Consider the following 14,466-nt stretch of genomic DNA (forward strand, 5'->3'; position numbering starts at 1 on the left):
TACGAAAACAGAAATAATATTTATCTACGAATTTCCACTGCCGACACATTTATATAAAACATATTGTTTTCTCAATTTCTTCTTGGAGAATGTGAGAGGTGATAATATTATGTTTTTATTTAAATGTTTCCGATTAAGTGTTAAATAAATAATATACTTTATAAAACAAATCAAATTTTAATTCTTTTAATATCTCTCATAACTTTGTAACACAGACAATTTTTTTTGTGTTCTTTAACATAAAGATAAGATATGGCGACTATGATAATTTTGCAACATGCTTTATCCCATTTTAACTTCACTATTTACACATATCCTATTGTTTATTATAAGCTGTCTATAAATAATAGATTTCTATATTGCTTCAAATATTTTATAACTGCGTTCAACTTTCATATAATCTGTAATAATTAAATAAACTTTATTGTTTTTATTTCGTATAATTGTTGTGTTTATTCTACGTTATACTGCTTTGACTTAGTTTAACTTTATTTTCTCTTGGTGGAAGGACTGGTGAAACAGTGAAAAAGGTTTTAGTGTGGGTTTCCACTGCCGAAACACTTGTACTAAACACATTTATCACTTCATTCAAGTAGGAATATGTGGGATGACAATTTACTTCATTATATTTTTAAAACAGTTAAAACCATCAACAGTTGTAGACCATTGTTATTTTTTTTTTTTTCTAGAAATGATTTGATATGTTTTCCTTAAAACAAAAATTGGTAGAGTTTTGTTTTTGGGCTAGCTGTCGCTAGCGTCTCCAATGTCTATCCGCTAGGATTTAAAAACACTTAATTAGTATCCTATGTGTTCTTCCAGGCTATGTTCTACATCTATGCCAAATTTCAGCAAGATCCATGCACCGGTACTGGAGATACCTTCAAACAAACATCCATCCATCCAAACATTTGTATTTTATTTATTTATTTAGGATTACTAACAAAATGTGTTACATCATCTTAAACATATGGTTCATCTAAGCATAATCTTAAACATATTTCAATTACAGGCAAACACAGCATTATGTAATCAAAGAAAGTACCACAAAAACAATACTATAAATAACTTTAAATTAAATAATAATAAAGTAAGATAAGGAAAAGTAAAATCTTATATCTTTTATCTCTTTAATACATCAATAAAAGTATCTCGAGGAACTTTTATATTAGCTATACTACGCATTTTCTTTTTCCCCTCAGCCTGTTGTTTGAGAAGCTTTTTCCTACGAGTCACGTCGCCGCCATACTGTTACAATACAAAGGTAAATTTACTCAATATAATTCTTCAATTTACTAACACAATGGTGGCTCTAATTATAATCTATATATATACCTATCTATCTATATATATAAAAGAAAGTCGTGTTAGTTACACCATTTATAACTCAAGAACGGCTGAATCGATTTGACTGAAAATTGGTGGGCAGGTAGCTTAGAACCAGGAAAAGGACATAGGATAATTTTACCCCGTTTTCTATTTTTTTATTCCGCGCGGACGAAGTCGCGGGTAAAAGCTAGTAATATATAAAATAAATATGTATAATTATAAATCTAATTATTAGATTATCTTTATGAAAATTGTAAACTTTACCAGTTTTGCGGTGACATCCTTTCGATATGCTTTAATTGTTTCTCGAGCGTAAACCTTCCCTGAAGCGACTGCTTGGATTGCGATCTAAAAAAATAAAGTTAGATGTTCAATATACATCATTGTATGTAAAAACATAATTAATTATGTAATTCATGTTACCTGCACCATCTGTCGCGGTATCATTTCCTTCAGTTTCTCAGTCAATCTTCTGGCGCTGTACTGGAGGCGGGATGTATGGACTATACTTGACAATTCCTCCACTAAAGTGCCGTTGAGAAGAATATCCAACTGTGAAAAAAATATAAAAGTTTAATAAAATCTATTAATATCAATAAATATTTCTAGATTTTTATATGAAGTATAATATGAGTAATTTCAAGTAATTTGATTATGAATAATTTCTCTGTCGAAAGAAAATGCAACACGTTAAAAAATAATCATCTAAATTGGAAACTGGAATAAAATTGTAAGGTAAGATATATGACAACAACCAGAGCTGGGCATTAACTCGTTAATCCGTTAATCGTTAATTAACGAAGTTAACATTTTGCTTAACGGATTAACTTTTAAGTTAACTTCAAAAAGTGTTAACGCTTTTGTTAACTTCCGTTAAACTCAACTTCCGTTAATAAAAGTCCGTTAATCGTTAAATTAGAAACTTTGAGACGTGCTGTCATTTTGTTTAACTTACGTGCCACGCCACGCTCGTAAGTTCAGCTATGTTGGGCGACTGTCGGCAACTCGAATGGTGAACGAACGAGTTGATAATTGATATAATATGTGAAGTTCGCGTGCAAGTGTATGCATCAGAGCGTCCGGGAAAGACGTGACCAACAGGACAAAATCAAAAGAAGGTTCGAAGTAGTATAATATTTCATTATGAGTATATAAAAGCAGGAGTATGCCATGCCAAAAGCCCACATTCCGAACGCTCTTCGTCCCTGCAATACACCACTTTTTGAGAAACTGTATTAAAACACTTTTTTACTCGTGCTTTTTCTTTAGCTTTTCTAAACTTGTCTTTCCCAACTGTCAAAATAATGTCTGTTAAAAAGAATAACCAACCACGAAGTTTTTACAAAAAAAAAAACATTGAAGTTTTTATGATTCATGCAAATATTTCTAAAAAGAAGCTTCTAATTTGTTACAATATCCCATTTAATTATTTGATTCAATGAATTAGGTTAGTTTTCATTAAATTTCATTTTCATTTCATATCAATAAAAATAATCTACTGAAGACCTGATTGTTTGGGCATAGTTCCCTTTGCCTACCCAGAATGGGTGAAGAAAACAAAAAAATCTCTGTTTGTATTCTTTTACAGTTGGCGCCATTTTTCAAACTATTTAGTTAATTGAGTTTATTGTGTTTTTATTATTCTATTAAATTGCTTCATTTTTTCGCAACTGTATTAAGAATAGTTGTTCAGTGCACGTGGGGAACTGTCATTAGAACTTGTTCCAACTGTCAACCCTCACCTTCGGCTGAGCCTCGGCTCGGGTAGACATTTGTCGGAACTCTTTGCAATGACAGGCTTTCCGCACTCGTAATGAAATATACTATAATGCATTCATACCTGTCTCTAATGTGTTATAGAATATATAGTCAAATTACTATTTTAAACAAGTGTCGTCACAAAAGTGTGAAATTAGTATGTATAATTTTGGTATGGTTAACTGTTAACGATTAACTTTAACTTGCGTTAAATTTTCTAGAATATAACGCTTTAACGATTAACGAAGTTAATTTTTTAATTAACGAATTAACGATTAACGAAGTTAACTTTTCGATTAACTGTGCCCACCTGTGACAACAACCTATATAGGTCATATTATATCTTGTCATCTTGGAACATCGTACAACTCTCTGCGCAGAACACTAATTTAGCTGCAGCGGGGAGTATATGGTCGAGTGGAGAGGACACTTCGTAGGATGTAGAGCCACCAAGATATCAAAAGGTTTATAAAAAGTTTTTGAATTCTGACAAAATATCCGACTTACCCTCACTAAAGCACTAGCATGGAATCCATGATCTTGATAGTCAAAACTGGCAAATCCTGACGTTATACTCTTCAATGTATCATGGAAGTCAATCACAACTTCAGATAAAGGTAGTACAAACTGCATCAACGTCATTTGATCGTCCAGCGCCTTGGATGGCAGCGGTACTCCGCGTCTGTCCATACAGAGCGTTGTCACCGCGCCTATGTACTCCACTGGAGTTATTATTGTGCCTAGAAATAAATACTTTATTTTGATACATAATTTTGTTGCAGCCTTGGCTCCCTAATTAGGTCGACCGGTGTTACAGGAGCCACACCCTTACCCTTATTTCAACATTACATTTAGTGCAAAAAAATCAATATAGAACCAGACCCAAACTGACTGTACCTCTAAGTGTTACCATTCGAATGATACCTCATTGATTTACCCATTAAGATCCACCGTTTAAGACTAACTATAAGAATATCGTAATGATGTTAATGTTGCCCTTTGTCACAACAACTGTGTAAAATAATATTGTCGTCTATGTTTTTTAAATAAGAAAGAAAGGGATAACACGTTTTTGTATAGGTATTTCAGATTTATCCGGAATTTTTTTTCCATATTTTTGGAGCATAAGCAATGAAAAAGAAATGAATTCCAACATACCTATTACTAAAGGTTCATAATATTCTTCAATGTGTTGGGGTTCCGGTAATTGTAATGGATTTGTTATAATGATCTCATTACTTTTGTACTGCTTGATGATTTTTGCGCCTTTTAACCTTTAATCAGAAAAAAAATTAGGAATGTTCACCATCATTACAAAAAAAAACAGTATATTTTCTTATATATAACTACCTCATTTATCATTCTTGCCTTTACATAATTATAGCTTTGAATATACTGTTTTACTTTAAAGTGCAATTTTGTAATTAATAACATTCATACTTAATTTTATATGGTACAGAAGGTGCAGTGAGAATTGCCTCAGCTTTGTGTTCTTGTAACAGCCGCTGTGTAAAGACATCAAGATGCAGTAGTCCTAGGAAGCCAACGCGCCAACCTTGACCTAATGCTGGACTAAAATAAAACAAGTAAACTATAGGCACATTTCCGGATATTAGGGTCTTAAATAAATATCTATAGCATAGTAACTGTGGGTGCGACTTCTTCCGTTTGGGGTACTGTCTTTGTCACTTTTAGTGACTTAGGCTAATTATTATACTTGAAATTATAAAACATTACAACAAAACAGATGAAACTTACAAAAAATTTACATAATTCCATACAAACTTACATCCCCAATCCCCTATTGTTTTGCAACCTTGAGGATAAAACTTTTACAAACTTTTAATGTCATGTTAAATTTGTAACGCCTAAAAAATAAGTTTCAAGCTTCTAACTATAATTATGACTATCTGAGTACCCATTTAAATTGGTTTAGTAGTTTTGGTGTAAAAGTGAGACAGACAGACATAATTACTTTTGCGTTTATAATATTAAGTAAGGATAAACATTATAACATACTTGAAATTCTAGAAAATTAAACAAGTGTATAAAGGATGATGATACTATAAAAAAATTTGTACCTAGAATCAACATTTACACTGACAGCAGAGTCATTCAAAGCCAACTTTTTGATAGCATCACTGAGAAACACATGTTGGGATTGGTCAGCGGGAAATATTCCAGCATATACCATATGTTTTATTGCTTGCAATGGACTGCTTTGTGTATTCTCCTGTACTTCAACTGATAGAAGATGATCTCCCACGCTACCTCCGCCTTTTGGACCAAGACCTGAAAATTTGTTTCAGAAGTTTTATTCTATGTAAAAATTTGTTTTAAAGTAAATATAGTTATTATATGATGCAAGCTGCTGTAAATTTGAATGACACTATATTGTGATTTTTAAAGAAAAGTAGAATATACTAAGTAACTATACTTACCTACCATTACAACTTGCCCTGCAATAGCTTTATTGATTGGTTCTTCAGTTGGTCTTAACATTGCCAGATACTTCACTGCATGCTGTTTGGTACTTGACTGCCATTTCACTGCTTGTCCAATTTCCACACTGCCAGCATGAATATATGCCAAACATAGCACACCTCTGTATTTATCATGCCATGTATCTATAATATGTGCTTTGAAATGGGCATTTGGATCAACATCTGGAGGAGGTATTCGAGTAATAATAGCTTCTAATAACTCTTTAACACCCCAACCTTTTTTTGCAGACACACTTAAAACTAAATTAGGGTCAATATTAAAGAGAGAATTTAACTGTGATTTGACTTTATCAGGGTCAGCTCTTGGTAAATCAACTTTGTTCAAGGTTGGTATTATAGTTAAATTGTTCCTTTTGGCCAATGAATGTACAGCTACAGTTTGTGCTTGTATTCCTTCATTGGCATCAACTAATAGAACTACTCCTTGGCATGCTGTTACACTCCTAACAACCTGAAAATTTATTTTTTTAAAGATTGCTTTAAAGGTTATCATTATACAGAAACTAGAAATCGTAGCTCTGTTATCTTTTTCATTTGAATACATAAAATTCTAGAACAAATTACTACTAAATTATGTAATATATGTTTTCTATTTGAATTTTACCTCATTTGAAAAATCAACATGGCCTGGAGTATCAATAAGATTCAATAGATATGATTCATTGTTGTACGTATAGTTAAGAGATGCGGTAACAGCCTTAACTGTGATCCCCCTTTCTTTTTCAACCTGAAAATAAAATACTTTAAAATAACTTTACATCTTTAAAGTGAAGAACATAAATATAGTTATCCATATATTTACCTGTAGCTGATCCAAAACCTGTGCATTTTCATTGCTAGGTTTAATTACACCTGTTATTTCTAACAATCTATCAGCTAATGTACTCTTGCCGTGATCAACATGAGCCACAATACTGAAGTTTCTGATTTTTTTGCGGTCTAATTTGTTATTGCCACTATCATTACTGTTCATTCGTTGTATACTGAAAAGGGTTAATATTTAAATTTGTCTGTTTGGTGTCATATGATAAATTTATTTATTATCAAATTATGACTATAACCTATTATATCTGGATCCCTTATTATAATTTATTCTAAGACGATTAATAAGTTTTAATATATTAACCATCGCAGCAATGAGTTATTTGTTCATTGCTAAAAGGTATCATAAACTTCTTTAAGAATTATACTGGTTTAAATCTACATTAAAGTTAAGTAAGGAGCAATGAATAATTCCTGCAAACATCAAAGAAATAAACGAAATGTCAAAGTCACTGTCATTAAGACATGACTTTGACATTTTTGACAGTGTCAAAACTGGTCATAAATATCAATCAGCTGACAAATAATCTTTTTTCAATCATCAGCAAAAGAGCCACTCTCTTTTTATTTTAATGAAACAAAACAATTATCATTTTATCGTAATTTTTAATAGATAGCTTACCAATTCCAATAGCACACAATAGCAACAATAGTTTAAAATGTTGAAAACTTGTACAGTCAATTTGAAAAAATAGAAAACAGAATCAACAACGAAGTTAAAATTGATTTTTTTAAACAGGAAACATTTAATTTCTGTGTCATTCAGCCACGTCATTTTTGGTTGAATGAAAAGATTGTAATAGGCGTTTAGTATACGCGGCATTTAACATAAGTTTTCAATAAAATAGTAAATCATGAATATTTTCCGCTTACTCGCCGATTTATCCCACCTTCTAGCCATTATAATATTGTTACTAAAAATATGGAAAACGAGATCTTGTGCAGGTGATATATCTACTAACCGGCATGCTCCTACGTTTGTGTTTTATGAGGCGACTAATTGTGATGTTTCTGTGTGCATTTTTCAGGAATATCGGGAAAATCGCAAATATTATTTGCTATAGTTTATACATCGCGGTATTTGGATTTGTTAACGACGTTCGTATCTGCTTATAACACTATAATGAAAATTGTTTTCATCGTGGCTTCTTACGCTACGGTTTATTTGATGTATGTGAAATTTAAAGCTACCTATGACCACAATCACGATACGTTCAGGATTGAATTCTTGCTTATACCCTGTGTTATTCTTGCGTTGCTGATCAACCGAGAATTTACAGTACTTGAGGTTCGTATAACTATGTTACGTTGATAGTGGTGTGCCTAATGTACTTACATGTAATTGACGTAAAGATACGGTTCGTTTACATGATCGTAAATTTTATTTACAGGTTTTGTGGACATTTTCTATTTACTTGGAGTCTGTTGCGATTTTGCCACAATTATTTTTGGTATCAAAGACAGGAGAGGCTGAAAGTATTACATCTCACTATCTTTTTGCCCTTGGTTCTTACAGAGGACTTTATCTCTTGAACTGGGTAAGCTGTTTTACTAAATATAGTAAATATACTAATAACAATTACAAAAAAAAGTAGTAAATAAATTAAAACAATATCTCTAATAACCATTTCCAGATATACCGCTACATTGTTGAGGACCACTATGAACTGATTGCTATTGTAGCAGGAGTAATACAAACGGTTCTTTACTGCGATTTCTTCTACCTATACATTACAAAAGGTAATATTTTAGTAATATAACACTACTAAAAAGAAAATATCTTAGTATAGCTTCAGGTAAATTTATGAAAAATTCAATGAAGCTCTTCATCATCATCTCCTTGACCATGTCCCACTTACGTAGGGTCGGTGAACCAGGTTTCTGTCCTCCAAATCAATCTGTCTGCCGTCATCTCCATTGTCACAACCTTGATCGTGTCAATGAAGCTTTTGTTAAATAACAAACAGATAACATTGCAAAATGAAAAGAAAAAACATTATTTGAATTTAAGGCTAAAATTTTTACATATAATTTACATTACAGATAATGAGCAGTTCATTTACATTTTTTATCTAATCAATAAGTACTTATAGTCTTTGCCATGTTTTATTATGACTACAGCAATATCATTATGCATAGTAAATTCTAATGGAAATAATGTTTTACATGTGAACACAAAATTTTTCATTTAAAAATTTTTCTAGTATGAACAATAACATTTATTGTTTTACATTACATTATTATGATGAACATCAGTAACCAATGATATCATAGATTACAATTTTTATTACACATTTTTACATCACAGGAGACCGAAGAGCTGGCAGCTACCTTGGACAAAGAATTAGTCTAGCCATTCAAAGGGGGAACACTGCCAGTATCTTCGGAACCTTGCCTAAAGGGACACCTTTTAATGACATATTTTAGTTTTTATGTATTATATTTTTATTGTTTAGGCTATGTAGATAACTATTTTATTATATTCATTAAACCGTTACAATCTTACAAACTCATCTGTACCGGATGGGAGTAGCACTGGTACAGCAAATACTTGAGAAAACGTGAAAAAATGAAAAAAAAAGAAAAAACTACACACAAAACTGCTAGTCTGAAAAGGATTTTGTGGCACTTTTTAACTGACAACGGTGATCCTTTTCGTAACTTATTTGATTATGTATCATTTTCTATGATTCAATATGTTATTCATATTTTCAGACAGCAAACTTCAATCAGTGCCTCTCTCATTAGACCATATGAGTGTCACATTAAATACACAACTATCATTTTTGTTTTCAGTATTAAAAGGAAAGAAGCTACAGTTGCCAGCCTAGGTGCAAATCAGCAGATCCAATGTTTTAATTTGATATATGTTAAGTCGAGAATACAACCTAAGATCTTAGCTGTACAATCATTGTGTGGGTAATTTGTGAATGCATTATCAAAACCGTTTGTTTGAGGTTAAATTTGACAATTCATTAAATACCAATTCGTTTTAATGATACTTAAGAAAACATGTTAAAATATCATAAAGATTTTTTGAGTCTGCATGCATTATTATTTACATGAATTATATTAGATATAAATATCTGATAGAGTTATTGTTTTTTTTTCAAGAAATAATCATGTTTAATACATGCAATTTATGACGTTTCATAGGTAAACCAAAATTAGCATAGAGTTGTAAAATATATTTGGCATGACCATGACTCTTTGTGGACATGCCATAATATTCTTTTGGCATTTCAGTTTTATATGAAGGAATATTAAACTGACAATGCACAACACGCATTCTTTTAAAGCCATTTCAATGCTGCCTGTTTTAGTCATTAATAAATGAGACGATTAGCATCAAATGAATCGTACAAACCAGCAATAATATATTTTTGATTATTTTGGACATAGTTGTGTTACAAGTTATATGTTTATTTAAATAAATATGACTAAATGATTTCAGTGACGGTAATGTAGCAATGAAATTCGTAATTTTTGTAAATTTTCCGTATCTGGTTTATAGATAAATTTTTTCATAATTAAGATTTTAATGTAACTTCTTACAATAAGTATTCTTAAATAAATTAAATCTGGAATTGATGTTATACATTATTCGGACACATCCCAGCTAAATTCCTAAAGATAATGATTAAGACATAGTGAACTTTAAAGTCAATGGAGCAGTATAGATAAGGATAATTAAAAAACATTTTACTTCAACAACTTTTTTTATCACACTTATAATTCAAACATTCTTTAAATATACATGTAATGTAAGGGACTTTCGATAATTTTTTTTATTTACCACACAGTAATGTGGCATATGATTCAAAATCTGCCAAATGAATTTGTTCCTGCAAAAAAAAAAAAAGTTAAATTGGATAATAAAATGTTTACAATCAGTTCTGTTGACTAAGATAAAATAGACTTTTTTTTTTCAAATATAAATACCTTAAGCATAGTACTGCTATTCAACAAATGAAAAATACCATTTGAAAGTGTATTTTCACTTATAATCGCTGTGTATGTCACACCAATCTTAAAATTTTCTCGAAGCTGCTAAATATAAGATAGAATTAGAAACAATGTCAAATTTTAAAGATGATTTTATAAGGGACAAGAAGAAAGGAACATTTAGGTAAAACATGCAATTATAATATAATAAATAAGAACAATATTCTTATTTGCCACCATCTGTAAGAAAATGAAATTACCTGTGAGTTCAATGGCAGTTCAACATTTGGACATATTGTTGATATATTTTTTTGTTCCAATTTATGCATCATAAGTGCAGCAAGCTCTTTGAGAGTGTCAAAATATTTACTATCTGAAATTTATATAAAAAAATAATTCATGCATAGTCGTTCAAACACATGTGTAATTAATTAGGTTCATGGATGTGACCCATTTTAGTATGTTTGCTAGGTATAATAATTATGGTCCATTTGTGTGATTAAATTTATTGCATATAACATAATGTGGGTCAAATATGTGACTTGTTAAAAAACTTTGCCCACCATCATATTCTAATGCCAACGCAATTTTGTACGGAGCCATTTTATTATGAAGTCTTAAATATTCCTCTTTGGTACTGTTGTTTAATCCATCAAGTAATAGTGTGAACAGTGCATCTTCCAACGACATTTTACAGCGCAAATAAGAGGATTCAGTATCCTAAAAGTAAAGTAGAATCTTCAAACATTTTATAAATAAATTTAACATAAACGGCAACTAATTCTGTGATACTAACAGTATCAATTGAAACAGCTTCAACAATTTTAGAACCCCAATTAAAATTTGCTAATACATCAACATTGGCAGAATTCTCTTTATGTTTTATATCACTCAAAGAAAACAGACTTGGTGTTGTGGTTACCTGAAAGAACATTTGAATTTTATAATAGTGTACATAAAACCATCTCTTAATAGTAACTCATAGATATAAAAAGTACAGTGTAAGCTCATATTTAGATTAGACTAATGTAATGGAGTCTGAACACATTACTCCGGTGTGTGTTAACCTTGGAATCAGCTGTTTAAGGTGATCTTATAGTATACATAAGGCTTTGAAGGTATAGGGTAGAAAATATAATTGGGCATATAAGAGTGATTGACAGTTGTAAATGATAATCTCTGTCGGCTTATAATTTAACAGTGATAGACACCAGCAACAAAAACATCTATTGCGTGAATGGGTACGCTCGCCCAGTGATATACCATGATCACACAGAAGACAGGCCTAAAGTGTAAACAAATTTCATGTTCCGTCTGATGAGTATGGTGAAAGACGACTAATTTTAGTTTGCTTCCCCTTCCCAGATTTGTCAGGGGATGCATAGTAAGGGAAATATTCACTTTCTGTGCATCTTCTATTCAGTCAATTAAAGGTAGGCAACACTTCTACAATTTTGGATATCTATATGCAGCAGTCACTTAGCTATTTCATCAAATCAGGTGGTTGTTTGTTTACCACCTTATGATAAAAAAGGGAGATAATGCTGTTAACTATAAATGAGTTGGGCAATATACTAACAGAGCTCCACCAGTATTTTCTGTACCTCTGCCATTGCATAAAATATTGCATTACATCTTGTATTGGTACTATCATATTAAAATGTAACTCTGATGTAGTTTTTGTACTCAAATTTTCAAGATCATACTCAACAAGATGTTCTTGGTTGAATTGAGGCACAACTTGATGAATAAAACCACAGGGTTGATTTTTAATTACCGTCTTGGTTTTATGTTCATTTAAATATACAGGGAAATGTTGACTAGTTTTTGCATATATAAATTGTAACCATCTTGCTCTTATATTATGTAATAGTATTATACTAGCTTCTTTATAAGTATATGTAATTTTTTTATTGTTTGATTTAGCTATGTTAAAGAAATTGCTTAAATTAATAACTTTTAGTACTTTAGTTCTCATTTTTCTTTATTGATTGATATTCATTATTAACTTCATGCAAGGGTATGTTTCCTGGTGGTGCAACAAAATAATCATCTTCCGTTAAACTTGCATTCTTAAGAATATCCTTTTGACAATTTCCTTGTGTTATTTCATCAGAACGGAGACTTAAATTCCTAAAACAATAATGGAATATGAACGTGATGAACGAAAAAATATTAATTTAAAAATAAAGTTTATAAGTGAAAACGGTCCCCTAAGTGTATCAAAAAGCGTTCGTAGTACTTACTCATTTTCGAGAACTGAATAAAGTGGTTCTATATTGTCAGTATTTATATGAAGAATTTTATCGGCAAATGCTATAGAATCTTCTAATACTTCTACACCTTCTACTGTATCACATTTAACCAAAGAAAGCCTTTCCAAAAGTGCTATAGTGTTTGAATCAACTTTGAATTGACTGTTATTTTTTCTTTCCAATGTTGTAACTGGAACTACAGGCACTTTGGAACAAAATGTCCTATTAGATAAAAGTCTAATAATATAAGCATTTCTTTTTATAAGTTTGGAACAGTTCATAGTTTATTAGATTAGAAAAATCTTATTATCCTCAATAACTTCTTACACAAACATATTTGGAGGTTATAATCAATGATTAACAAATTATGACATTAATTGTAAAGTTTCAAAATATAGTGGCAAAGTAAGGTTTTTGATTTTTTATATGATAAACAGTAAATATTGTTGAGGATATAAGCTATTGATAAAATAGGTTACACTTTAAACTTTAAAAATGAAACAAAACGCTGTAGAATTCATTAGAATTGTAAAATGTGTTCTTGTTTCCGAACGAAACTCATTAATTATTTCACTTGTCAAAAGTTATTTTTGTGTCATCTGTCAATCTGTCATTGTCAATGTCACCATTCCTAAATAAAAGTGGTTTTCCATTTTTTGCTGTTTTAAATAATTTATAAAATAAAAGAGTAAGTACAAATTTAATTTAATTTTTTAAAATTTTGTAAGCTGTGTCTTCGCTGAAGGCTGGACTTCGTGATCTTGAACGGTTTTGTGTATATTAAAGTGATATTCATTGTATAAATTTAGGCTATATTAATTTGTATATTATAGATGTTTCTATTGGATTTAAACATGTTACTTATTCTCAATTTACGATTTCAGGAGAATGAAGAAATACGCCAAAAATTTGTTATATGACAAATTACATCGAGGTGCAGTTCTGGTTTGCGTAGGTCTTACATTGTATGGATCTGTAATCCTTGGGGACCATGTGTATAAATACTTTAGATATGTGAGACCGCGAATACAAGCCTCTAAAGCAGCAGCGGAGCAAGAACTATTGTCTGAAGGATCATCCGAGAAGATAGTATGAATTGTACAAAGATAATTATTAGTTTAAGCATAGAGTAATTAATCAGATTTTGTTATAAATGTAGTAAAAATTAAATTAATGTTTAATATTACTAAACTTTGTTTTAATATACTCCTGCATCTACCTTTCAATTTTAAGTACATATGATAAACATTGATAGTCGCAGATTGTAGATAGTTTGAACAAGGTAAACCTTAGATAGACCTAAGATGCAATAACTGTACAGGGGAATAGAATGATAAAGAAGAGACAGGGGAGTAGAGTGAGAAACAAGTAATGGGATGGATGGTCTATTAATTCTTTTGTCTGGGGGCTTGTAGTTACGGGTGATGATCCCTAAGGCAAGGTTAACGAGTCATATGTAGATGTTTTCTTTTTGTTATTACCACTCATTGCGTACCATTTTGATGATTATTTTTTTCGCCATCTATGTTACAGACTAGTGATGCAACGGATGTCTGTTTCCGTTTCCGCAAGTGCGGAAGTTCCGCATGCTTTTCAACATCCGTTTCTGCTTCTGTTTCCGCAACTTTTATAACGGAGATAAAACGGAACTTTACGACGGCTGAGAGATCCAAATGCGCGGCGCGAGACGCGCAGTCCGTGCGCGCTTTGTCGCTTGTGCGCTTTTCCGCACTTGTCGCATTTGTTTGTTTACGTACTTTTTCGTGAATTTAAGCGCGTAATATTTTATGCTGCTGTTTGAAACAATCAGTTTCTCTTGCTGGAGTAAACTGTCTAATTGGTGTCCATATAAA

At 31.2% G+C, this 14,466-nt stretch overlaps 4 protein-coding genes across 6 annotated transcripts; 1 reads left to right on the forward strand and 3 right to left on the reverse strand.

The window, feature by feature from the left end:
* Positions 1-1,122: 1,122 nt before the first annotated feature.
* LOC106718082 (translation factor GUF1 homolog, mitochondrial) lies at positions 1,123-6,824 on the reverse strand. Of its 2 annotated transcripts, none has more exons than XM_014512083.2 (11): positions 6,718-6,824; positions 6,394-6,574; positions 6,196-6,318; positions 5,529-6,042; positions 5,169-5,379; positions 4,528-4,659; positions 4,246-4,361; positions 3,595-3,827; positions 1,753-1,881; positions 1,594-1,677; positions 1,123-1,248 (listed from the first exon to the last, which is right to left on the reverse strand). In XM_014512083.2, the coding sequence occupies exons 2-11, from the start codon at positions 6,562-6,564 to the stop codon at positions 1,123-1,125; spliced, it is 1,839 nt and encodes a 612-aa protein (XP_014367569.2). In that variant the 5' UTR covers positions 6,565-6,574; positions 6,718-6,824. The 2 variants fall into 2 exon arrangements, with proteins under 2 accessions (XP_014367569.2, XP_014367568.2); XM_014512082.2 differs by having other exon boundaries at positions 6,653-6,824.
* Positions 6,825-7,178: 354 nt separating this feature from the next.
* Positions 7,179-9,460, forward strand: LOC106718140 (ER lumen protein-retaining receptor). The gene is made up of 5 exons (XM_014512151.2): positions 7,179-7,358; positions 7,442-7,701; positions 7,805-7,951; positions 8,048-8,153; positions 9,210-9,460. Exons 1-5 carry the CDS (start codon positions 7,268-7,270, stop codon positions 9,242-9,244), a joined length of 639 nt encoding a protein of 212 aa, XP_014367637.1. The 5' UTR covers positions 7,179-7,267; the 3' UTR covers positions 9,245-9,460.
* Positions 9,461-10,181: 721 nt separating this feature from the next.
* On the reverse strand, positions 10,182-12,336 carry LOC106718126 (DNA polymerase subunit gamma-2, mitochondrial). Of its 2 annotated transcripts, none has more exons than XM_014512132.2 (6): positions 11,938-12,336; positions 11,155-11,280; positions 10,922-11,078; positions 10,619-10,731; positions 10,356-10,460; positions 10,182-10,258 (listed from the first exon to the last, which is right to left on the reverse strand). In XM_014512132.2, exons 1-6 carry the CDS (start codon positions 12,334-12,336, stop codon positions 10,202-10,204), a joined length of 957 nt encoding a protein of 318 aa, XP_014367618.2. In that variant the 3' UTR covers positions 10,182-10,201. The 2 variants fall into 2 exon arrangements, with proteins under 2 accessions (XP_014367618.2, XP_045535683.1); XM_045679727.1 differs by having other exon boundaries at positions 10,356-10,463.
* LOC106718127 (glutamyl-tRNA(Gln) amidotransferase subunit C, mitochondrial) lies at positions 12,326-12,928 on the reverse strand. Its single transcript, XM_014512133.2, has 2 exons — positions 12,605-12,928; positions 12,326-12,491 (listed from the first exon to the last, which is right to left on the reverse strand). Exons 1-2 carry the CDS (start codon positions 12,892-12,894, stop codon positions 12,326-12,328), a joined length of 456 nt encoding a protein of 151 aa, XP_014367619.2. The 5' UTR covers positions 12,895-12,928.
* Positions 12,929-14,466: the final 1,538 nt, after the last annotated feature.

This window comes from Papilio machaon, chromosome 10, assembly GCF_912999745.1.
Source record: "Papilio machaon chromosome 10, ilPapMach1.1, whole genome shotgun sequence".
Taxonomy (NCBI): domain Eukaryota; kingdom Metazoa; phylum Arthropoda; class Insecta; order Lepidoptera; family Papilionidae; genus Papilio; species Papilio machaon.

Excerpts from the sequence above, each read along its gene's own strand:
- LOC106718082 (XM_014512082.2), bottom strand. The coding sequence starts at position 6,720 with ATGGTTAATATATTAAAACTTATTAATCGTCTTAGAATAAATTATAAT. Across the intron at positions 6,319-6,393 it reads AGGTTTTGGATCAGCTACAG|GTTGAAAAAGAAAGGGGGAT; the intron begins GTAAATATATGG and ends TTTTATTTTCAG. Across the intron at positions 3,828-4,245 it reads TTATGAACCTTTAGTAATAG|GCACAATAATAACTCCAGTG; the intron begins GTATGTTGGAAT and ends ATTTATTTCTAG.
- LOC106718127 (XM_014512133.2), bottom strand. The coding sequence starts at position 12,894 with ATGAACTGTTCCAAACTTATAAAAAGAAATGCTTATATTATTAGACTT. Across the intron at positions 12,492-12,604 it reads TATTCAGTTCTCGAAAATGA|GAATTTAAGTCTCCGTTCTG; the intron begins GTAAGTACTACG and ends TTATTGTTTTAG.
- LOC106718140 (XM_014512151.2), top strand. The coding sequence starts at position 7,268 with ATGAATATTTTCCGCTTACTCGCCGATTTATCCCACCTTCTAGCCATT. Across the intron at positions 7,952-8,047 it reads GACTTTATCTCTTGAACTGG|ATATACCGCTACATTGTTGA; the intron begins GTAAGCTGTTTT and ends AACCATTTCCAG. Across the intron at positions 8,154-9,209 it reads CTACCTATACATTACAAAAG|TATTAAAAGGAAAGAAGCTA; the intron begins GTAATATTTTAG and ends TTTTGTTTTCAG.
- LOC106718126 (XM_045679727.1), bottom strand. The coding sequence starts at position 12,336 with ATGAGAACTAAAGTACTAAAAGTTATTAATTTAAGCAATTTCTTTAAC. Across the intron at positions 11,079-11,154 it reads AAGCTGTTTCAATTGATACT|GATACTGAATCCTCTTATTT; the intron begins GTTAGTATCACA and ends CTTTACTTTTAG. Across the intron at positions 10,464-10,618 it reads AACTGCCATTGAACTCACAG|CAGCTTCGAGAAAATTTTAA; the intron begins GTAATTTCATTT and ends TCTTATATTTAG.